The sequence below is a fragment of the Triturus cristatus genome, chromosome 2_1 (assembly GCF_964204655.1).
Source record: "Triturus cristatus chromosome 2_1, aTriCri1.1, whole genome shotgun sequence".
NCBI lineage: Eukaryota > Metazoa > Chordata > Amphibia > Caudata > Salamandridae > Triturus > Triturus cristatus.
This window is the reverse complement of record NC_140581.1, coordinates 506,223,604-506,249,511: the sequence shown is the minus strand read 5'-3', so window position 1 is coordinate 506,249,511 and position 25,908 is coordinate 506,223,604. Positions and strand designations below refer to the sequence as shown.

The 25,908-nt window shown below is 47.1% G+C and overlaps 1 protein-coding gene across 9 annotated transcripts in view; it reads right to left on the bottom strand.

The window, feature by feature from the left end:
• The window catches only part of ZFYVE16 (zinc finger FYVE-type containing 16), a 602,399-nt gene that overhangs the window by 214,160 nt on the left and 362,331 nt on the right, over positions 1-25,908 (bottom strand). For all 9 annotated transcript variants that reach the window (XM_085632397.1, XM_085632392.1, XM_085632394.1 and 6 more), the window contains one exon: positions 23,640-23,864. In XM_085632397.1, the coding sequence (XP_085488523.1) occupies positions 23,640-23,864 (225 nt within the window). The remainder of the gene's footprint in view (positions 1-23,639; positions 23,865-25,908) is intronic.

Sequence of the window (25,908 nt, the reverse complement as noted above, 5' to 3'; positions counted from 1 at the left end):
TATGGTCTTACCCTCTTGAATTCATTCATTGGCCCTATTTTTGTATTTTTCTGGGAGATGGTGCATGATGGTTTCTAGTTCATCATAATGCGCTCTGTCGTATCTGGCCAATAGCGCTTGAGTGTTGGCGATACGCCATATATTGGCTGCCTGTGACGCAGTGCGTTTTCCTGACGCGTCCAGGAGCTTTGACTCTTTGTCAGGCAGTGGTGCTTCGCCTGACGCCTGGGAATTTGATCTCTTCCTTGCAGTGGATACCACCAGGGAATCCTGTGGCGCTGGCCCCTTGATGTAGGCAGGAACTGTGGGGGCAGCTTTATACTTCTTCTCTATGCGTGGGTTGAGGACCCTAGCCCTGACTGGGTCTTTAAAAACCTCTGGCGCATGTTTTATTACCCCTTTGAGCATAGGTAGTATAGAAGTAGACCTATGTGCAGTATCAAAGGTGTCTAGGAGGAAATCTTCCTCTACTGGGTCAGTGTGTAGCTCTACCCCGTGGTAATGTGCCGCCCTCTGAAGTAGGTGGTGAAAACCTAATGAGTCTTCTGATGGAGATGGCCTGGATGGATAAAGGTCATCTTGTGGGACATCTGGAATGTCTGGATTATTATAATCATCCCATGGGTCTGGGGATCCTGTAGGGGTGGAGTCTTGTGGTACATCTGCTGGGTCGTAGTATGGGTCCCCCTGATCATCATGGTCTGGAGACGGGGTCGGAGAGCGATGAGGCAGGGGTGGAGAAGGCGGAGGGGGCGGAGGTGGAGAGGGTGGAGGTGGTGGGGAAGGCACTCTGAAAGGGGAGGTAGCACAGTCTTTCCTCTTTGGAGGTGGAGGTGGAGGTGGTTTGTCCAAATGTCTCTTTTTAGCAGTCAGTGCCAAATGTCCAGTTTTTGGATCCTTGGTAAGTGTCTTTTGCAAAGGATCCGGTGTAAATAGTTCTTGCGACACTGACTGTTCGGTCGGTGCCGAAGTTTTCGGGGCCAATGGCTTTTTAGGCTGGTCTGTGCCGTGCTTTTTTGGAACCTCCGATTTTTTGGTCGGTGCCAAGACAGGCTACGGCGCGGGAGTGTCGGTGCCGAGGGCCTTATGATGTTTGGTCGGCACCGAGAGGCTGGGTTTCGACACCGAGGGCTTTGCTGCGGAGCTCGGTGTCGAGGTAGAGGCTGATCTTTTCTTCGGTGCCGAAGTGTGTTTATCGGCACCGCTGGCAGGCTGGCTCGAGCCCGAGCCGCCGGAAGGCTCATTAGGCTTCGTCACCGGGCCCGAAGGTGGGGTGTTTGAAGCAGTGACTTTGGTCTTGCCTAGGCCCGGAGGCGAAGGTGTGACCGAAGCCTTTTTGGGTGTCGGCGCAGGTGTGGGAGGGGGTATTTTACTCACGACCCTCTGCGCCGGGGTGATGTCCTCCACATCCGAGTCGTCGGCTTCGGAAGCACTGACTAGGTCCTCTTCGGTGTGCTGCTGTCCCGGAGCTTCGACGTCGTCCCCGAAGATGTCGACTGGCACAGAAGTCGAGGAGTGCGCCATTTTTCGTCTTGCCCTTCGATCTCGAATAGTCTTTTTGGATCTAAAAGACTTGCAGGCGGGACAGTCTCGAGCCTCGTGTTCAGGGGAGAGGCAGAGGTTGCACACCTCAAGAAGATCGTTGTGGGCGAATTTGGACCCACATCGAGGGCACTTCTTGAATGGAGTTCTTTCCATCAGCCGGGACCGGAACCTGGATAGGCCTGAAGGCCGCCGTCGATGACTGGAATCGAAGGTGTGTCGAAGAAGAAGGTGATTGAGGAGATCAGGATCTGAACAATACCGCGGAGAGGGAGGATTCCGCTTCGATCGTCGAACTGGAATGTTCGGAACCGGAGCGCGAAGTATTACATCCGAGCCCGATGGCGGAAAAAAACAATCTGAGGATTGGAGCCGAAGCCCACGCGCAATACGAACCAAGGGAGGAGTCACCGACCTCGTGACTTCCAAAGACTTTCCAAGAGGAAAAACAAACTGCAAACATCCGGGCCCAACACCAGATGGCGATCTGTGCAAAAGTGTGTAATCTGCAGCTCATATGCCTCGAACATATATTTAGCAAACAGCCTTCTACCACTATAATAATTCTTTTACAGACACATAGGGACACCATTCTCTTTGCCCACCAATCACATCACATAAAATATTACCACACAAGTTTGGACTCTGAAGACATTAAACTAGGTTTAATTACATAGACTTTAGCACAGATAAAATAATAGGAGTGGACTAGGAAACCACATAATGTTTTCAAGGTACACCTCATTTTTTACCAATAAGGACCTTCCCACAGCTCCACTGCCTTGAGGGAAATGTAAGTTGAGATTTCTCTACCCGACTCCCTTTCTGTGCGGTCATCTAGTACTTTTTTTGACTGTCCGTGTTCTCCCCAGTGGACTCAACATCTTGGAGATCAAGGTTATTGCCCTATGCCGCTTTTGTTATGCACCAACAAAGGATAAGACACTACAGAAGCGGGGGGAGCAAAAAACTCCTGCCAATAGCAGGGCATGGCATTGTCCTCTCAATGCCATTAGGACATTAACAAACTGACCTTTGGTGGCAATATATATTCCAAGGAGCAACAGTGGCCTTGTTAACTAGAGCTCAGGGAGAGAAGACTACTGGCAACCCCCCCCCTAAATTCTCAATATACAACCCCATCACTCAAACAGGGTTCATTCATTCCCCACTGCATTTCTCACACTTACTGTGTTCCTCTGTAGTATACAAAGAATGCAGTACAAGATGAAAATACACTACTATGTGGTCCCTCTTGAAGAGTTTCATGTCCTCTTTCACAAATCACTCAATGTGACTGGTCAGAATTTACCGGTCTGTTTGCTTCTTAAAATCAGTATCTATTGTGTGTTGGGAATTCAGATTCATTTTCGGTTGCATGTTTGAAGATTTACTGAAGATTATCAGTTACTTGGCCTCAAATCGAAGGTGTAATTCCTTGAACCCAGGCAAAAGGACAAAAAGACAGTCATATTAGAGTGTACTTGTAGTACTTGGTCTGTTTTTTTTGCCACTGACAAGTAGTCAAACTATAAAGATTCTTGCAATCCCCATTGCATAGAATAACACCGTACACAGGTTTCTAGGTTATATAAACTGGGATGCATTCAAGGCCCTGGAAGTACTAGAATTGCAGTTAGATTTTTTTCATACTTCTCTTACTGCTCTCCACTTTCCACAAGTAAATAAAGCCAGATCCTTTTGAAAGCAGTAGTTCTAAATGAACACCAAGTTGCTATGAGTGTGATTTCTGGGTCGACCTGTATCCGAATTCCAAAACTACGATCACCTCCTGGGGAAAACTTGACTCCTTGAGCCAGCCACCAGGGACATATTTATACATATTATAGGGCAGACAGGGATGTTCCACAATATAACTCACATATCTCGTGTGCAGGTTCGAATTTGCACCTGCACTATGGAAAGACCAGTAATGAATGGCGGGCAAGTGGTATGAAAACGTTGGCCTATCTTTTAATGCTGAGATACCAGCAGCACGGTTTCGCGTAGCGGGAGATCCGCCCTGCAGCTGGGGACAGCTTGTGACTACCTAAAGAAGAATTCTTGCGGGAAACCTGAAATCCCATGCCCGCCTTCCGAGAAGCACCCTCAGGAGGGACACTGATTTTACACCACATCAGATGTGTTGCGCCATTTGCGCACCTTCCGCTGCCTGCTTTTCTCTTCAACATGTCTATAAGGCACAAGGGCAATGGTGTTCCATTACTTAGATGGGACGAATCACGCAATGTGAGTGAGGGGATAATCCCCTAGAACTGCATGGGTACAAAATCTGCAACAGGGCAATCCTACTACAGAAGGAGACACATAAGGGTCTGTGGGCTAAAGTGCTCCTGTGCTGAAAACACAGGTGCAATCACCCATTGGACCCCAAGGGTGTTCTGTTACAGGGAACCAATTGACTAAAGAAAGAACTTGGGTAGCCAATTAGTCTACAATAGTACCGGAGGTCATGCGTTCCACTAGTAAACAACTGTCACTATCAAAGGTACTGGCCAGGAGTATTTATTTGGTGCCGGTGGGTCCCACTGGCACTTATTTCCGGGACTGGGTGTTATTTTGTCCTTCCTGCGGATGTCGATCTAAATTACCTCACTAAAACATTTTATGGGCATGCTGTCAAACAACATACAACAATTGCAAAGTGCAGCTCAGGTTGTCTGTCTATGTTCACAGCTGAGGAGCAAATAAGTGCAGAACGGGTCCTGTGGTGTACAGTGGCAGCAAGGGAACTCTGGGAAGCTTTGCTTTCCTGCAACACCTATCTTCACCTTTCACCAACATACTGACATGTAGTTTGTCAACTGCATATATTCCTTCTCCAATGTAAACCAGAGGAGCAATCCCTAGACACGAAAGGACAAGGGTAACAAACATTCACAAGCAACAGTGTCCTAGTAGGTATCATTTAAAATCATAATTCATTATTTATGCAATACCAAAAATAATGTATTGTACGGCACAATTAATCAACAGGGAAAGAAATGATCAAAAAATAAAAATTTATAGAAAAATGATTTAAACCATATGTATTTGTTTGCAGCACACATTCATTAGAACATATGCTCAGTGTAGCGATAACACTCTGTGCTTGATAAGATGTATGGGTGACACAATGAAGTGATCACATTAAAAATAAAAACGGCATAAAGAACTAAATAACATGTGTAGATTCAATATTACTGGAGAAATGGAAGTCCATGAATAAGGGTTTCTGGATGTAGCGGTCAAATAATGAGGATATCTGAGCCAGATAGTCGTTAACAGCGTTTCGACCCATACCACGTTAAAGGTTAATCATCAGGACAAGGGTGGAGTTAACCAGGGCAGGGGGGGTGGTACAGTTCAACAAGCATTGGTATAGCCAATAGGTCTCGCCTTTGGGACCTTATAAGTGTTTAGCCATGCAACGGTTGATGTTGTTGCACCAAGGATATTGTGCAGCATAACTAAATACTTATAAGGTCCCAAAAGCGAGACCTATTGGCTACTCCTATCACACAAGCTGGTATCACACCACAAACATTCTTTTATACTAGGCCTTCCGACTAAGGGGTGGAGGGCCTACTCAATCCCAATTGCATACTGTCCAAATCCAAGTAGGTGTAATACAAAACCATACATACATAAATAACATAGTAAATTAAAGGATGTAACAGACAGATAAAAAGGTGTAACTTCGAAGAGACTCGTAGGTATTTCACAGTCTCATCATTTCAGAACTGAAACATTTTCAGTATCATATGCACCGAAGCCATAGTTATTACTTATTGATCTTATGCAACAACCATTGACAATGCCAATAGTTCTGGCTTGTTGTAGGTGTAATGTTACTTGTTGTATTATATATATGGATGCAATGACAGAAGCAGCAAAATACCGACACAGTTTGCTAAGCACAGATTTTTAGCCTAGGTGATTTTTAAGCCACATCCTTAATTAAATAGGACACACCCCTTTGGGAGACACCCTTCCCCAGTTTTTTCATCCCGCTTAAAGCCCTGATCATGACGATGATGATGAAGTTAATGATGTTGCTTTGGAAAGGAGCAAGGATGGAGAAGGACAGGGAGTGTGTGATTTGCTGAACATAGGGTTTTTCTATGAAAATAGAGACATGTAAAAATGTCTGATGCCTGAAGACAGTCACCTGTAGCTGCCATGTTTGTTTGCTGGTGCTGACTCTGCCCACTGGACACTTACACCAAGAGGGAGGAGCTCGAGACGTGGATGTATGATTGCTACTTGTGGCAGATCCCGTAGCAGCTCTCATGAGCCCAGCTCAGCACCTGGACAGGTTCTTTGTGAGAAGGTGTCAAGGGGTCGACACTACAAACCACATGCAACGCAGTGTGAAGAGGAGTCCTTTGTTGGGGAACCCCCTGTCCACGCTCTCTGTGACTCGCTGAGCAACAATGCACATTCTTGTATGCGGACGACATTCTTCTCTACCTCTCGTCCCCTGCGTGCTCGCTGAGGGTAGTGCTAGACATCTTTGCCAGTTTTGGGCGAAACTCTGGTTTCCGTATCAACTGGAGCAAATCGAAAATCTATGTACTTCACGGGGCGGCCCCCCACCCCCTAGAGACTGCACGATACAGGTGGCGGCTGAGGGATTCCGGTACCTAGGCATCTATATCACTACCAATCCCAGGCTCAGATACGAGAAGAACTTGATCCCCCCCCCTGCGGCGGCTACGCCGGGATGTTGAGGTCTGGAAGAAACTCCCCCTATCCCTGCTTGGGAGGGCTGCACTGTTTAAGATGATGGCCTTGCCCCGCTTCTTATATGCTCTTCAGAATTATCCAGAGGTGGTACCACGGGCCTTCTTTCACGAAGTCGAGACCCTACAGAGGGAACTGTTATGGGATGGCAGGCCGCGGATAGCACTTGGTAAGCTCACGCTCGGCTGGTATGACGGAGGCATCGCACTCCCCGACATAAAAAAGTACTACTGGGCGGCACAATTGGCTGCTATTAATCAATGCCAATACGGGAGTGGGGATGACCCAGCGTACAGTATGGATAGGTGGTTACTGCCCGGTGGTGACTTCACAAGAGCCCTTTACTCTAAACCAACTAGGTTCACGCTTACCGGGCATACGAAGCACGCAGTGCAGCTGTGGCACATAGTCACCAAAGCGTTAGGATGGGCCAACAAGCTCACTATGGCCACCCCTCTCTGGGATGCTGAACAGCTGGGAACATTGGTGCACACGAAAGGTTTCGACAAGTGGGATCTAAAAGGTATTTCGCACATCAGAGACCTCTGGGAGAGGGCAGGAGTGATTCCCTTCTCGACACTACAGAAGACATACAAACTGGCTGACTCGGAACGCTTCCGATATGCCCAGATTAAGCACTCACTGCAGGCTAATATCCCCGCTGGTACGGCATTGCCTGAGTCGTCCTTGCTCGAGGACCGGCTGCTTGACGGGCACCTACCCGATAAATCTATATCGCTCACATACAAGAAGCTCATTAACAACACCCCGGATCCCCTCACCGCGCTACGGGAGAAATGGGTGCGAGATGGCCTTGAAATGGACGATGAGGACTGGCAGGTGGCAGTCTCGTCGCCAAGGGAAGTAGCCATAACCGCCAAACTCCGCTTCGTCCAACTAAAAATCCTGCACAGGGCATATCTCTCAGAGACACACTTACTGATGATGGGCACTGTAGGAGGCGGTGTGGGATGGAAGGCGGATTCATGCACATTCTGTGGGAATGCCCGCTAATTCAATGTTACTGGGGGAAAGTCTTGAATTGCATGAGCGGGGTTTGGGGTGTTCCACTGCGGCCCGAGGCCAAGAGATGCCTATTGAACGTCTGGGAGCCCACAGATCTAGATGTGAGGGGGAGACAGTGGGCCACATTAGGGCAGATGATTGCTAAACGTAACATAGCACAGGCATGGGGGGCCACCACGACACCCAAGCTGAAAAAGTGGAAGGAGGACATGGACTGGTGTATGTTGAGGGAGAAAACGGTCTATGTGGCGCGGGGGTGCCCTCAAAAATGGATCGCATTGTGGACTAAATGGAATGAGTACCGAGGTGAACTATGTGAGCCCCCGATGGTCCCAGCACCCGAAGAGCATTGTATGATATAATTACCATTGCATGGACAGGTGTAAACTCACGGAGAAGCCGGGGAAATATGTGTCAGCCTCTAAGCCTTGTGTACCTTTGTGCCGTATGAAGCAATTATCTGTAAACATGACAGAGTTGTTTAATTTCAATAAACAGAATTTTCAACAAAAAAAAAAACAATGCACATTCTTTGTTGATGTAATGTGTACGCATGACGTAAGCAAAGAATGCGCATTGGATGACAGAACGCTGAGTACAAGATGAACCGTGGCCTATTGGTGCTTTCTATTGTATTTTTAAAAAATATCAAAGAGCCGGCTGCCCCATCTAATGGGGCCTTTCAGTGAATAACGTCACCAGACATCAGCAAACAAAAGTCACTTCTGGAATGTAAAACCCCAGCTCCATAGAGTCAAAGAAGTGCAGATTCAGCCGCGTGACGCTTACAAGATACAATCAAAACATGGGCCAGGGGAGGGGAAGCCGGACCAGATAGCGGCCCGTGTCGAATGCAACCCAGGGGTGGGAACTCCCCAAAGCAAGACCGCGAAAAGGGGGGCGCACTGGATTGGTCGTCCCCCAAGCCAGCTGCTAACCACCCAATCCTGGAGGGAGATTTTAAGCGATCAGTCTGAAGCGGAATTACCTGGTGCCTGGGATCCATCGCTGCCGAGAGGGACCTGCGGAGGACGGAGCTGCGGTCGCCAGGAAGAAACAGCGAGGAGCAAAGTAACATGCTGAGGAATCGCCAAGAGGAACACCGAGGTCAGCGGCTCCAAGCAGAGAGTCGTGATTGGGAGGCCTGCGCAGATCAAGGAGCGGCGGCGGCTATAACTGGCGGGAACCAGTCATCGGTGGACCATTGGCTAAGAGTGTGGCTGCCTCGGAGGTGTTTCCAAGTCCTGCATGGCATTGATGCTAAGCCTGCGGGGTGGGTTGCAGGCGTGAGATGGAGCCAGCAATGTGAGCAGGAGCGAAGGAAAAGCCTGCTGCAGCAGGAGTGGAACAGTGGTCGAGCCTCGCCGAGGACCCGGGAAGTCTGCTGCTCACCAGGAAACCGTCTGAGGGAGACGGGCGCCTCCTACAGCACGGGAACAGCTGAGCAGCGAGCCACTGGAAGCAGGTACGCGAGGCTCGAATGTATCCTTGTGTAGCATAAGTGGTATTCATGGTTGAGTTTGCGCTATATAAAACGAGGATGAAAACAAGATGTGCGGCCACATTATTTAGTATGCTCCCAAAAAAAAATGCGCCCGCTATTGTTGATAATTAGGAGCAGCGTGCCACTGAGGGAGGAATGTAAACACTGAGAAGAGTTAAACACATAGCAAAACAAGCACTGAAAGACAAGGGCCCCGGCGAGCATCGCATACAGGAAGGGGAGTGGCCGCCTACAATAATAAACAAGTGGGAGGGGTAGGGGGAGTGCGGCCGACAGCAGGGGCACGCAGCGTTTACCTTGCGGGAGCGAGCGCGATAATTGCTAACACATGGCGCCGCTGCTCTGTCCCGCAATAGAAAGCAATGCAAAGCATCCACGTTTTTGGCCAAAAAAGCTGATTGATTCCAAGAGGTCCCCTCTTGGCAAGACCACGAAATCTTCACTTGTTTAGGGGTATGGAGGGTTCGGGAGGTGGGGGGGGAAGGTGCAGCCCAGGCCGGTTCTGTCAGTGAATCCAGACTGTATGTCTGGCCTACTATCTCGCCACCTGGAGGTTACTGTGAAGTAACACCATACAACAAACCGATGTCATACATTGTCCCATTTACTATCCCAACTGGTCTATACTTGAGTATGGACATCCTATTTCTTACACTAAATCTTAAATCTGGCAGCAAGTAACGACATAAACCGCAAAAATAAAGCTCCTACAGGAATGTCACATCATAAGGCACCCACTGTCAAGAGAAAAAACTGACAAACACTGGGCAGTTGGTGACATTGTTTATTGCATACAAATACAGAACATATAGCTGCAGAATACGTGGCGGTGGCTTTACATTAGAAAGCACCCAAATTCCACAGATAAAGCTACAGGTTAACCTGGCAGCATCTGATAAGCTAGCATAGGGCACCAAAAATCAGTGAGACAAAGGGTCAATATAGGCAGCAGACACAAAAAATGTATAAGACACCCTAACAAATGAGACAAGCATTAAAAATGCAATAGGTCTCACCTTTCATTAACTTAAAGCCATTTGCTTTGCTATACAATACCATTAGCAAAGCAAATGGCTTTAACTTAATCAAAGGCGAGACCTATTGAATTTTCAATGCTTGTTTGTGGTCTATGCTACGCAGATGCGAAAAAAGGACACCTACAGCTGGTAATGTGATGGTTCATTGACTTTTATTGGTTGAAAAGGTTCCTATGTTAGGACCTTTGCGATTGGCTACTAGCAGCCAATCAGAATGCCTGGGATAGTCCTTCCTCCCCCAGATGTGTGAAGCATAAGGAGGCATGGGCGCCCCGAACATAGACTTTTTTCGGTGTCTGGGCATGAAATCAACCTCTTATTTCTGGTTCACCCGAGGAGCGAATTGGGACTTTATCCCCGCTCAAGGGGTGAACTCAAAATAGAAGTAGATTTCTCCTGATTTACTTTCTGGCTAATGTCTACTCCTTGAGCAGGAAGGAAGGCCTGTCCAGGAGAGTGACAGTCAGAAATAACTACTTTACTTCCGGTGAAGTTGTAGTAAGACACTTGGATTCAACGGAAGTTAGAAGTGCGAGGAAGCAGATTGTGTTGGACGCTGCTAACAACTCTACTTATCAGGAGGCATGTTCCATCACCATCAGAAAACACTAGCATGCCTTGAAGCGCCTCGCCGACTATAGGCTGCTCTGAAATGTATTACGGAATGAATAAATGATGGGAAATATTTTTTAAATAATGCTTCTCACTGCACTTCTTCCGTCTAGATGCACGCTGAATGAAGGCTGTTACCAAATGTAAGGGTGCTCAGTTTAACAACTTGGCCATTGCTGCTGGAAGCGACAGGATTCAAACTTAAGTCACGCTGGTCACAGCAGAGGTCAGCAGTGAGGGTTTAAGGAACTGCTGGTCAAACAGGTAAACACAATTTCCTTAACTCTGCCCCATGAATCGCCATCTCAAACTTGAACTGTATACAACAAAGGTAGCTTAGGGAATTAATACAGCGTAACAGGAACTTGCGTGCAAATCGGAAGTTCAAACGTTTGCATCCCTGAAGTAGACCCAACGGTAACCATCATTGTAAAGTAGATAGACGTTTAATTAGTACGAACGATTATCAAAGGCAACAGCAAACAGAGCAGCTTGTTGTGTGTGCTAAATAAATGGTGAATTAAATGTTACATTAGTAGGTCCATTTCCATCCCTTGTGCAGCTGTTAAGTAGGATAAAACAAGTGGTTTAAAATACTCTGCAACAACACGAACGCCCATAATAAAGAAACTTTGAAAGGGAACCAAATGACCGACGGGAAAGCGAAAGCACGCCGCCATGTGCATGCATGTGCACATCCCTACGCTAATTAAAGTAAACAAAGATGGCCTCGGGCTGTCCACATGCGCGTGCATTTTTTTGTCCCTACGCGTGCATGTTTAGCTTTGTGAATGGCGAGAGCAGCCATATTTGTCCATCTGTACGCGGGCATTCAGCTTTGGCTGAATCGATCGCAAAAGGCTCTCGGATGGCGCGAGCAGCGCATGCGCGCTAACGCCAGCCGAGACCTAAAAAAGGGGTGAAGTTACAACTCAAGAGGAAAAGAGATTTGGCATAGGAAGTAATGGCTAATGAGAATGGACACTGACTAGTTAGAAAGGTGGAGAGCTCAAATCTAAGCTAAGTCAGATGATTGACCAATGCAGAGGTTTGTGAATATTTTGTGGACTCGGCATGTATTCCTTTTGCTGCTGAGAAAATGAATAACAGCCATTTGGCGGATTACAATTCTTATTAAATCAGCATGAGACAATTCCCTTTGTGGCGTGAATCTAAATCAAAAGTGATACCCAATAAAGTAACAGTGGTAAACAGTATCACAATACCGCCAAAAATTATAGTTTTTCTCAAACTTATAAATTCTTGCCTCATTTTTTAACAATGTTGGTTCAGGCTGTAAATAAAAAATCACAATGGTGGATAATACAATGTGTAGCTTCCACGTTATGCAGTCTGAGAGTAAAAGTGAATGATATTGTTTGCTCTGCTTTGTTTTTCCTGTTGGTTCTGGTCTGAGAAAGTACCACTTTCAACTGAGCAATCAATAAAAGAAGCGGATAAAGCATAATCATTGGCAAATAACTAACCCTCTAGTGCCATGGATGCATTTTTTTCATTGCCAAGCACTGTCCACAAAGCATCAAATATCACTCACCCAGTAGAATCTCAACAAGCCCCCTTATCTGTATGAAACAGATGAATGATAGAAAGATCAAGAAAAATGGGGATACATAAATAAAAGTAAGAAAATAAGGGACAGTGATGAAGACAAGGGAGCAGAAGACAGCATAAAAGTCTGCAGGATACCAGTCAGCATGTTATCCAGCTTTATGCAATGTCCATGTAGGCAGACGATGCAACCAGCGTGGAAGGTCAGCCTAAGAAAAACTCTGGGCACCTGTCCTTTTATATTTTTAACTCAAACTAAGGACTGCAGTCAAATAACAGTGACCGGGTCACCTGAGGACAAAACAAAAGGAATAGAAAGGGATGATGCATCTGTGTACACATGGAAAGAGTAATGTTCACTTCCCAGCTGTTCCCTTGCAAAATAATATTGGAAAAAACCTACCTAAACGGTTTTGCAGTCAGTGAAGGCTGCATAGAAGACTGTGAAGTCTACTAAAGTACTGGACATGATTGAACTGAGACATAAAATAGCATCAATTGTTTTTTATTTATTACATCTATTAGAACCTTGAGGTCTGTCACAGTTTTGTTCTTTTGATACTTGACAAAAACTGAGAGAATCCTGTTTTGTTAGGCTTGTGTAGGAAGCTGTGGAAATGCTTTTTTAAGATTGTCAATGACTTCGAGGTTTGGGGGTGAAAGTGATAGCATACACATTATCCACTATCAAGGCATGGTCGTCTAGTATTATAAATGGAATGAAAAATTATTAACCTCCATCTCATAAACAAGTTTGAGGTGGCTACATTTCTACAAAAGGACTTCGCTCCTTTAACAGTTTGAGAGCTTTCATCACTGTTTTTTTTTTTTTTTTAACTATTAAGTTAGAAGAGGCTTAATGTAGACAGCAGATTAGCCTGCTCTATAGCATTCACATATAGAGATTATTAGCAATGTAATGGAACCCTACACATGTAAACATTCTTTCTTGGTGAATATGAGCAGTCTGTTCCAAATATTGACTGTTACTTGCAAAAAATAAACACTACCTGTGAGAGGCTGGCCTGGTATTTGATGTCCACTAATGTAAGTGGGCACCTTGCACCAGTCCAGAAAACCCTTACGAGATGTAAGAGGTCTCAGATAACCTTAGAAAGCTATCCAAGTGGTAGCTGTGGAGAGCAGCCTTCAGGCTTAGTCTTGAAGGAGTGTAAAGCAGCTTGTTTTTTATCAGAATGCAATCTTATAGTATAGGTTAAATGAAAAGAGAACCACACAGTAGTTATAAATATATGTATTTCCCACCTCTGCGTAGTAATTCAGACTAAAGAAAATGTTTTCGCGTCCCAGGAGGTGGCATGGACCTGGCTGACCAAAGATTGCCCCCTCAGGCCCGAGCCACGTCACCACCTTCAACATCGGGCATCGAAGCGGCCTGGCTGACATCTCCCAAAGAGCGCAGAAGGTGCACACAATAATGCAAGGGCCTTGGCAAACGTAGAGACACATCCAGTTTGCCCACTTCTGCAGCCCCAGGCCCCAGACCCCAATCCGGTCTGCCTGCCTCTCGGTCCCAGCAGCGACCTGACCCCCTGGAGGGCCCAGCCGTGGAAGGGAGCCCTCCCAGTAACCTTGCGCAGTGGCTCCACTGATACGGACCTGCTAAAAATCAGAGTGCCGATGCTTCACGCACATACGAACTATGTGAGAGGGGTCCACCACGCAACCTCCTAGCTAAATGTTTTAGTTTAGCACGTTAGTTTTGAACTGAACTTTACAAGGCGACAGATGCTTCAGTTCCAGAAGTATAGGATGGGGGAGGTGGGGGGTGGTGGCGGGCGAGGGTTGGGACAGGTGTCCTATGTTTTAGTTTTCTAATGTTGAGTGTTCACAGCACGTCATCATCTTACAAGCGCAGACACATGCCAATCCCACAAACTAGAAGACAGGAACCCAGACCGCAATTACCCGCACACTGGGCCGGGCCCCCTGAGGGTTTGGACCCCAGTTGTCTCCCAACCTCACATACAGACCATGGCATAGAGGCTACATAAGGGCTGCCCCCTCCGAGTACTGTCATGGAACGGTAATGGTATGTCCGACAAAATCAAGCGCATAGCAGTCCTGAAATACGCCCAAAGGTACACCCCGGACGTACTCTTACTCCAAGAAACCCACCTTCTGGGGAACCAATGTACCTTCCTCGCGAGGCAAATGTTTGATAGGGTATGGCACTCTGGCTTTGAGTGGTGCTCAAGAGGGGTGGCGATCCTCCTCTAGCGCAACCTCCCCTTCGTACTCAACCATGTCACAAGGGACTCCAAGGACTGATTTGTGGCCCTAACAGGGACGCTAGGAGGGCACACCCTAAACCTAATGTCAGTATACGTCCCACCAGCCATGCTCACTTCACCACTGAGGCAGGTCACGGATGTTGTTTTCGCCTTGCCTCTGGGTGATAGGGGGCGACTTTAATGCAGTCATGGTTCCAGACCTTGACACCACAGTTATACCCTCCCCTGGCCGAATCTCTCAGGCAAGGCCACTGACGGACTGGGCGACTACCCTGGGCCTTTGCGCTATCTGAAGAGTTTGGAAGGCCCAGGAAACCCAGTACACCCACACCTCGGCGGTGCACCACAGACATGTACATAGACATGATCTTCATGCCAGCCCCCGACTGCCAGAAAGTGTCTGATGTCAGTATCCTGCCAGAAGCATCTCAGACCACTCTCCCCTCTTCCTTTACTTGGGGGACTCCTCTGGTTCGCTCCGCCCCGTCTGGAGGCTAAACGCCTGGTTCCTCCAACACAAAGATTTTAAGAAAGCTATAGGGAAAGAACTCCGACAATACTTCCAATCTAACCAAGACTCTGTTTCCTCTCCGGGAACCCTTTGGGAGCAAGTAAGGCCACTGTTCGAGGCTTCGCCAGGGGCCAGCTTAAGGCACAGCAACGGTCCCAGGACAGCCGGCTTGCCCTTCTCGAAGCAGAGGCAGCTCGCCTGGAGAGGAGCTCCCCAGGGGGAAGACGGTCCACATGATAGGCAACTTGAGATCCTAAGGGAAGAGATCAAACAAATCTCACTTGAGTGCACCAAGCTGCTATGGAGATCCTCCATTGCTAGAGTATATGGGTGGGGGGACAAGAACGGGAAGATACTGCATAGACTACAGTCTTACCCCTTAGCTAACCGTATTATCCCAGAGGTGTGGGATCTCTTTGATGTCACCCACCGAACGTCAGCCACAATAGCCCAAGCTTTTGCTGATTACTATTCCTAGCTATACTCAGCCCAAAGGCCTGTAGCTTCGCTTTATGGAGTGGTTGCCAAAGGAGATGTTTATCTTCCCCGCCTCGACGTTTGACCTAGAGCTCCCCTTCACCCCAGAGGAAATGAGTGACGCCATCTCTCTGATGGCCGCTGGAAAAACGCCAGGGCTTGATGGGTTCCCGCAGGAATACTATGCCTCATACCGAGACATTTTTGGTCCCCCCACCTTCTTACGCTGTTCCATGCAGTCGCAGAGACCGGGACATTCCCTCCTGAAACAGATATCGTCACTATTGTAGTCATCCCCAAGACCCAACCACCCTTACGCACCTGCAAGGACTACCGTCCAATTTCACTGATCAACAGGGAGATCTAGATTTACGCCACGATCCTTGCCCAACGCCTGTGACCGATCCTTAACAAACTGATTCATCCAGACCAATGCGGCTTCATTCCAACACACAGTACTAGACATTGCCTGTGACGTTTATACCTGGTCCTGGCGCACTGCCAATCACTCACTCCCTACCTGGCACTCCTCCTGGTCGACTTCGAAAAAGCTTTCGACACAGTGGACTGGCAATATCTCGATGATGTGTTAGCTGCAGCAGGATTGGGCCAGTTTTTCTGCCATTTTGGCCAGGTCCTCTATTCCAAACCAAAAGCGAGGGTGCTCATAAACGGGGCTCTCTCGGAGGAGTTCCCCATTAAGAGGGGTACTAGACAGGGATGTCCCCTCTCCCCTCTTCTGTTCGCCCTGGCAATGGAGCCTCTGGCTTGCACCATCAGATCCAGGGTTGAAGGTGTGATCACGCCCACACTGACAAAATTGCTCTATATGCAGACAATGTGCTTCTTTTTCTTGCAGACCCAGCCCAGTGCGGGCCCAGATGCCTCCAGGTCCTCCACACCTTTGAGCAGGTGCCTGGCCTCGGCCTCAACCCTGTCAAATCGACCTTGGTATCCCTCCATCTTTCCTGAGAGTGCTTTGACTGGCAATCAAATATCCCTATTAGGCGGCAGTCTTTCAAGTATCTTGGGATATGGGTGGCTCTACGCCGCAACCTAGAGTGGGCACTAAACATTACTCCACTAGTACAGAAGGCTTAAAAGGCTTAAAAGGATGTCTGGGGCTGGCAGACATTATCACTTAACCCGCTGGGCAGAGTGGCCCTTTTTCAATATGATCTTCCTTCCCCAGCTTCTTGTACATAAATCAAAATACCCCATTTCACATTCCGCTGGCCTGGTTCGGAAAAATAGACACTATGGCCATGAAGGGGTGGGTGGGGGGGGGGGGGAGGGGGGGGGGAGACACCGCGTATAGTCCTGGCCCAATGCCGGATCCTGCCTTCCGATGGGGGCATGGGGATGACCGATCTCTACTTGTACTATTTAGCCACCCAGTTGCTCGTCTTACATGATTGGTTTACCGGCGGCTGGTCCGAGCCTGCCTACAGGATCGAGCTAAGAGACCTGGGACTACCACAAATCCAGACTATGATGTATAGAGGTTCGGTGCCCAGAGCCTTGCCCTCGGTGACCTGTGTGGTCTGCTGGCTTGGCGCGTAGCCTTGCGCCACACCCGGTGGGATACCAAATTGACTCAACACACACCACTTTGGCAGGGAGAATGGCTGAGGGAAGTGCGAGCCTTGGAGGGATTCAGAGGTCGGGACCTTATTGGAATATCACAATTGCGGGATGTCTGAGTGGGGGACCACATGAGATCATTTCAAGACCTACAGTGTCGCTACACCTTCCACCACTCACAGTTCTACACATACTTACAATAAAGCCACGCTGTCAATACACATCTAACAACGGGTACGGCCCTTCCAGAATTCTGTCCAATGGAGGTAGAAATCATGATGGGCGACTTGGGAAAGGGCGGGATCTCACGAATATATCGTTCCCTAACCAACAGCAGCCCAACATCACTGGACTCACTCAGACACCGATGGGAGGGGTGGCTGGGTCCCCTAGAGGACAAGGACTGGCGAGACGCCTTAATGGCCCCCAAGACCGTTACCACTTCAGCTAAACTTCACATGATCCAGCTATATTACCTCTATAATGCTTGTTTAACCCCATACCAGCTTTACAGAGCAGGCCTACTACCCTCATCGCCCTGTCCGCGCTGCGTTCTGGAACCCTCTGACTTCTACCATATGGTCTTGTCCTGCCCCCGCCTTGCACCCTACTGGGAAGCAATAGAATCTACACTCACGGGTGTCCTGGGTTGGGATGTGCCACATAACCCCATGAGCCTCGTGCTGAGCGTCATGGATGGCTTAGATGGGTCCAGACCAGACAAGCTATTTTTAGGCACGGCCACCATGGTGGCCAAGCGGGACATCGCCACGGTATGGAAACAGTCTGATCCCCCAAGTATTGCTAAATGGTGTAAGGGAGTGGACTGGTGTAGAAAGCAAGAGAAGTCACCCTTCGCAGGTAGAGGCTGCCCAACCAAGCACTCAAGGGTCTGGGGCGAATGGTTGAACCAATTGTGATGTCTGTATAACCTGTCTCTTCCCGGATTATGATGGCATATGACAACATGCTTGCAGGGGGAGCGGCACGTATGTCTGCGCATGAATACACTGATAATTATCCCATTGTATCAATTGCTATGACTTACCTGTGCTGCACTATTCTCTGTTTATTTAAAAAATCTATAAAATTGAGTATAATATATATATATAACACTATCTAGTACGTTACAATATCTCCCACACGGAGATAGACACAAAGCACACATTACTTTAGTAAATAGCACTAATACACCGCGGGCCCCGGGGTGGGGCCAAACCATATACTAAGAAAGTGGTATAAGCACCACGAATCGAGTCAGGACAATGTCGAGAGGACGTAGAATTGCTGTGAACCCAAGGAACCACCCAAGGTGAGTAGATAGGGACCACACGAAGTGCGTGTGCAGTGTGTGAACACGACCGCGGACTCCGTACAGAGTCTGGGTCACTTGGGAGTGACCAGGGGCTCGATAGACCGATGCCTACTGATGTCGGGTGCTTCAGGATAGTTGACAGTGACCTTGACTCTGCAGGTGCAGGGACCAGGCAATGCTAAGGACGACCAGGAGCCAGATACAAGCTGTCCCACGAAGGAAGTCGAGAGCTGAGAGGTCGTTGTCCGGCGGGAGCACCAACAAGCCTTGGCAAAAGCAACCCACACAGGAGGTCGAGAAAGTGTACGGTTCGGACCAGCAAGGTCCAGGAGACTCACCACAAGCAGGGGAATCAGGGCAGGCCCCGAGCAATCAGAGGAGCCCAAGGAAATCAAGGTGACCCTTAAATGGACCCACAGGCCAACGGCACAGGAGTCGCGAGAGGACCTCGAGCAGCTCACCAAAAGATGCAGGCCACTATTCACATTATGTGGTGTGGCCGAAAATTCTTGTCACAGGAGGTGCTCAGGGTTGGGGCTATTTGGAGCTCGAAGATCTTCTTGCAAAGATGTCAACAAGCCTTTGCAACTGTAAAGGTGACGCGGTACCCAAGGGTACAGTTATTGCAACCCCCACTCGAGCTGCTGGCCTCAAACTTGGTCCGAGGTGAGAACAGGCCACGGGGGCTGAGGAAAACTACACTCGAGATGCAGAGCCAACGGAGTCCGAAGAAGCCGAGGATCTGCAGCTCCATCGTCTTCGCTGCTGTGCTTGCGAATGCAGGAGAGTGACTCCTTCATTCCAAGGAAAGACTACTTCGACTGTTCTTGATGCTTCACAGGCCTAGGTTCCTGGAGGATTCACAGGCACAGACGATGCAGCAGACTGGAAGGGAGACAAAGTCAGGCCCAAACGAAGTCTAGGGAAGTTCAGAGTGCCCAGATGGTAGAAGTGCAGTGGTTTCAATTCTAAATCTTGTCCACGACTAATCTAAGGTCCTACAGCCAGGTAAGCCCTTAAGTACCCACGGGAGAGGGTTGGAAATATTCAGGGGACCCTCCCAGGGGAGGGTCTGGACAGGGGGGAGGTTACTCCCATGTCCTTTGTCCAGTTTGGCACCAGAGCGGGAGCCAATGGCTCCCAGGACTGGTTTGAACTGGACTATGCACAGGGACAACAAATGTGCCCCATCATGCAGCCTTTCAGGCGCGGGCAAGAGCACCCACCCAGTACTAATACACTAAATCCTGTCTAGGAGGTGGTCACACCTCCCTGTGACAGGATGCCTATTGTCCTGCTGCTGAGCCAAGCTGAGCAGGGGAAGGCAGGAGGGTAGAAATGAGTCTCGGGTCGCCAGCAACCATTGTGTGCTGTCCGGAGCTAGAAGGCTGGTACCGGGAACACCGAGAGTCCCACAAAGGGCCTTCCTGGTGGATGGAATCATACCTCCCCAACGGTTACCGGCTACCAAACACGATAGGGTTTGTTGCAGCCGTTTGAGATACTCATCACGGGGTCGCGTAATGCCCCTCTATATTAGTATATGGCTACTTCACTGACAAACTGGGAGAATGGACTCCGTAGGCTGCAGGGGTGTCCTGCTCATGCAGGGGCACCCTCTCACTTAAAACCAAGCACCCTGTCCTCAGGATTGTAAAGGCCTGCTATATGGGTGACTTATAGTTTTTAAGTGCAGTGACCCTTAGATATAGTAAACCTATATCTTAAGTGAGTGGTGCATGCACCAACTTACACAGGCTGCAATGGCAGGCCTGTAGTTCAATTTTGAATGGTTTCTCATGGGTGGCATAATACATGTTGCAGCCCATGGGAGACCTCTGGGGTATACATGCCCTGAGTATATGGGTACCATATACTAGGGCCTGAGAAGGGTACCCCAGTATCCAATCTGGGGTGTACCTAAGTACATATCATACAGTTTAGGGACAAAGCAGATAGACTGGGGTCCTGATTAGCAGGATTCCAGTCAGACTAGTCGAAAACAGATTTACATCAAGCACAAAGTGGGGGTAACCATAAGAAGCAGATCCTACGATCCTACTTTCCTACACTACCAGACAAAGAGTAAAGGTGTGAAAGTAAACGGTATTCTAAACCGTCACAGAGAAACTTCTAAAGAACTAAGTAAAGATTGTATATCTTGACCTATTTGTAGCTGTACACATACACGTTTATTTTAAATGTTTGGCTTTGTACTAGATCAGTGACTGGCCTCACTCAATGGCCTTACTCAAATCTGATTATGTTTGCACGGGTTACAACAGTGCTCCTTGTTAAATGTGCTCTCCTCAAACTAATTCTTTTGATTCCAGAGGTTCACTACCATTACATGTAAGTTCTGTATGAGGTTTAAAATTTGGGATCATGCTAGCATTTTCTATTGTTGTTCTTTAGTGGAGAGGTGGGGGCCTAGCCATTATTTACAAGGACAGTTTTAAATGTCGTACTGTGGCTAGTCCCTTACTTAACTGCGAAAGTCTTTATTTTACGATTAGTCTCTCACAGACTAACACATTCTCTGGCATACTAGTCTATCGCCCTCCTGGCCCGGCAGGCAATTTTTGTCAACATCTTTTAGATAAGGTCGCCAGCCTGGCCAGTTGACTCCCTAATTTTACACTTCTTGGAGATTTTAATCTCCATTTTGATCAAGTTCTCCTCTCCGCAGTAGTAGAGGTCACTGAAGGCCTCGAAATACTGGATCTAAAACAGTTGAATAATAAACCCACACACAAGAAAGTTCATACTCTTGATTCTATATTCTCCAATATTGCCAATTTAATGGTATCAGACCCGATTCCTCTTCCTTGGTCGGACCATTTTTTGATTCCTTTCTCATGGACAATCCAAGAAACTGTCCACAGGCAAGGGGAAGCACCAGATGGGTACGACCCTGGGCAAAGTTATCGTAGGACTCCTGGACAAGACATCTAATAAAGTCTGCCCCTATAGTAGACTCCAATCCAGATATTGCGAATGATCAGTTCATCAAATGGATAGAATCGTCACTGGATATGGCTCTACCCAAGAAACTTATACATAAGAAAAGAAGGGGCCACCAGAATTTATGGTACACACCCAAGCTTCGGGCTCTCAGACAAACTTCCAAGCAGCTAGAACGGCATTGGAGGAAAAATCCGACAGCGGATAGGAAGGAGGAATGTAGAACATCTATTAGAACCTCCAAGTATGAAATAAAATTAGCCAAAACTGCCTTCTTTGAAAGGGGGATTTTTTTAGCTGAAAATCGACCCCGCGAAATTTTTACAATTGCCAAATCTCTTTTTATTCCTAAACCCCCCCCCCCCCCCCCCAACATTAATAAGGACATCCCTCGACGTTGTAATTTAATTGCTAAATTTTTTAACGAGAAAATACAGGTCATTTATCAATCATTCTCGGCAGTGCTAGAACCTCAAATAACGCCCTCGGCATATCTTGCTGCTAATCTGTTAGAGTGCATTCCCCCCATAAATTTGACCACTCTGCAGAATACTTTTAATCAAGTTAAATCCGGAGCTCCCTCAGACGCTGCCCCCCCCCCCCCCCGCTATCCTAAGACAAGTTTTTGAAATTGTTGCGCCCACAATTCTTATGTAATTAACGCGTCCTTCAAAGTAGGATCTGTGCCTCTCCTGTGGAAACAGGCGATGGTCAGAGCCTTATTGAAGAAACCCAATTTATACCCCGACATTCTATCTAATTATCGTCCGATTTCATTACTGCCGGTTATGGGAAAACTCGCACAAAAGTTTAACACCACAATCTCTACCTTTTTAGAAAAGCATAATTGTTTACACCCTACTCAGACTGGGTTTAGAGCTCAACAGAGCACGGAAACCGCTTTTTTAGTTGTGGTGGAAAGCTTAAGAAAAATCACGGACAACGGGGGCTGTGCGGCTCTGATTTTACTTGACCTTAGCGCAGCCTTCGATACCGTGAACCATCAGCTTCTGATTCAGAGGCTTAAGGGTGTCTGGCATGGTATTAAAGTGGCTGCAGTCCTTCCTTCAGGATCGATCATTTGTGGTGTTCGATGAACATGTTTCATCCGAACCCCAACCGCTCAAGTGTGGGGTGCCTCAGGGCTCGTCCCTGAGTCCCACACTTTTTAACGTGTATATGAGTCCCTTGGCAGAATTGGTTACTCCCCATGGCATCCAGATTGTTACATATGCAGACGATACACAGCTAATAGTCTCTTTCAGTCAAGAAGATAAGTCTGCTCCTAATTTAACGCTGTGCTTGCAAGAAGTGTCGAGGTGGATGGATGATTCTTATTTGAAGCTTAATGGTGACAAAACTGAACTTTTGTACTTGGGAAATGGTCCCCTGTGCACTATCGCTTCTTCCTGGCCCAAATGTCTCGGCCCTTCCACAACCCCTAAGGCTGAAATTAAAAGCCTGGGAGTCTGGATCGAACATGATTTAAATTTTAAAAAACAAGCAAGCAAGGTGGCCGCAGGCTGCTACGGATTGCTCAGAATGCTTAGGAAGGTTCTCCATCTCCTCCCTCCCACTGCTAGGAGAACAGTGGTCCAGGCACTTGTTCTTTCCCGCCTGGACTATGCGAATGTTCTTTATCTGGGCGCCCCTTTGGTAGCCATCAATAGACTCCAGGTTATCCAGAATTGCGCAGCACGTCTACTTACCAACTCTGTTAGACGTTCGTCCGCTAGACCTTCCCTTACAAAATTGCATTGGCTGCCGGTTGTGCAAAGGATCCATTTTAAAGCACTGTGCATTGCTCATAAAGCCCTCTCTAATAAGGGCCCTCCTGTTGTTAGATCTCTCATCCTGCCCTATCATCCTTCTAGACCTCTTAGATCAGAAAATAAGCATCTTGTAAAAGTTCCAACTATAAAGAGGATGCGCAGTAGAGGACGCCGCTTCGGGTACCACGCGGCGAAACTCTGGAATGATCTTCCGCTGATGATCCGGTCTGAATCCAATTATCTTCTGTTTCGTAAATATTTAAAGACTCGTCTGTTTCCTTGAAAAACCTTTTAAAGACTCATCTGTTCCCTGAATCTTGTTATCTGCTCTAGGATTTGTGACAGCGCTCGGACGCTCTAGGGTATCCATGCGCTTTATAAATGCCCTTTCAATTCAATTCAATTCAATTCAATTAGTTGTCTAAACATCTTGTGAGCTTCTTACAATAGGATACTTTGATTCCTTTCAATATTTCTCAAACTCAACCATTAAAATATTTGTGTAGTATAGTAACCAATAATGAAAGAAGAACAAGCACCAGTCAGTGATCTTTTTGTTCAACATGGTCAGAGCAGAAGAAAATTCATTAAGTAAAAACAGAATAGCAGCATAATGCGGATTCAAAGGATGGCTATGCTAACGTAAGGAGTCTAGAGAAAGTCAGCACAATTAGAATACTGTACTTGAACTTATACATTTAAAAAAATGACAAGTTCAAACTTACCACCATACTCTGCTCCTAATCTTAACATTACACGAATTGGAAAAACCTTTGTCCACGGGACCTCGAGTTTATGAATGAGAATGCCACACAGAAAAGGGGTATTTGGCAATGGAAGTTCACTGAGATTTTGAAAAGTGGGTGTTATAAAGAGGAACCCTCCATGTTCCTTGCTATTGAGAAAGCTTTCATTAAAGGTGACATTCTCCAAATTGTTGATGTATTTTCCTTTAAAGAAAAAAAAGAGGACATACATGAGGATAAACTGCAAAACATTAATTTATTAGCTTGTTACACAACAATTCAAGTTATGTTATTCATGACAGCAAAGGCTATAGTGTTTCTACAAGCGCAATATTACTTTCCCAAGACTACTAAGTACTAAGAGAAGCTGCTACATAAATCTTCACCTCAAAAGTATAGAAATTAACCATCCACTTTTCAAAAAATCTTGGAAACAAGATACTTGGTAATAACCATCATTTTGGGTATTATTTTCTAGGGTCACATTAATTGCATATCCTCCATTGTATTATTGCCAGGAAAGATAATACTGGTAATCTTCATTTAAGATGCAAAATAATTGCTACAAATAAGTTACTTACCTTTGGTAATGCTTTTTCTGCTGGATAAATGCATATTTCTTCCCTAGTGAATTTCCCCAGGCACCAGATGGGATCCAGAAATGTTTTACAGCAAGTTCCCGTATGCGGTAGGTTGTGTCATGCGTCTACGTGTCTGCCTCATTCCACCCAGAAGTGATGTCGTAGCCACATATGACCACTAACCCTGCTGTAAATTTCTTTCTGGATATTGTCCATGCACTCAAAGTTCAACAATCATTCAGATGTCCCAGTGTGCAGATTTATAATTTGGGCCTCTTTGGATGGAGAAAAAGACCATTCACCGGAACAGGGAGATGGAAGACTACCGCAGAATCTGGGATTAGATAGAGTATGCAGCTGAAAGAGTTTTACTGAATCCATCTTGACAACTTTCTTTTCTGTATGTCTTGCTTTTCTCTGCTCCAGAGAACTCCACAAAGAGCTGATCATCCACCTGATGGTCTTTGGTTTGATTGATGTAAAAACTCAATGCGCTGTTGGGGTCCAAACGAAAGAATCCCTCCTCCTCTTTTGATGGGTGATGTGGAGCAAAGATAGTCGAAAGCGCGATGGACTTTTCTATATGAAAAGGAGCCAGAACCTTTGACAGAAAGGCTGCTCTAATCCTCAACAACAGTTTGCTTGGAATAGAGATGGGAAAGGGGGATTGGACTGAAAAAGCTTGAAGCACACCCATGTGATGAGCTGAAGTTATTGCAATGAAAAATACAGTCTTCACAGCCTGGAGACACAATAAGCAGCTATGCATTGGTTCTAGGGGTTGCTTGTGAGAAAAATGAGGAACAAATTAATGTCCCACTGTGGCATCACAAAAGGTTTAGAGGGAATCATAGGAGTTAGGCTTTTTAAACAGTTCATCACAATAAGGGATTTAAAGAATGGGGCCGGATTCAGCAAACGCAAAAAGGCTGAAACTGCAGACAAATAACCTTTAACAGTGCCCATTGCAAGTCCTTGCTGGACCAAACAAAAACAAACAATACATTTAACAGTTTGGCCAGCAACAGGTCTGAATTAATGGTGTCATGCCAGGACGCAAACTTCTCCCAGCACCTAGCATAATCAGACTTTGTAGAATGGTGCCTGGCAGTAAGGATGCAAAAACAACAGTTGGACAGAATGCAGAACAATGTCATACATTCACCCCAGTACAGAGATCTGGGCCTAAATCCATAGTTTTTTGGCTCACCATGCCATTCCAGGTTGAGCCCAGCCATATGCAAATCAGTCTTGACCATGTGCCTCATGGGAACAGTCCAGCCCAAACTGCCAAGCCAGGTCATCCCTGGACTGGAAACAAGCATCCTAGGGGGTTTCACTCCCTTCAGCCAGGATAGCTTAATTCCAGTGGCATGAAGAGCACAGGACCCACGTCTGGGCATACCCTTCCCATTCGGAGTGACAAATGCAAAAACAACAGTCCAACCCGAACTGCCAGGCCAGGTCCTCCCTAGACTGGAAACAAGCATCCTAGAACCGGTTCCTAGGATGCTTGTTTTTTTTAGATTTTAGATTGACAGGGGCCTGGATGGCAGGTACGTTCTGGTCTTGGACTGGTTGGATTGCAGGAGATTAAGCTCAGCTGCATATATGCTCCCAATGTGGACTCGCCCCTTTCTTTAAGCTTCTTTCAGTGAAGCTGCCCA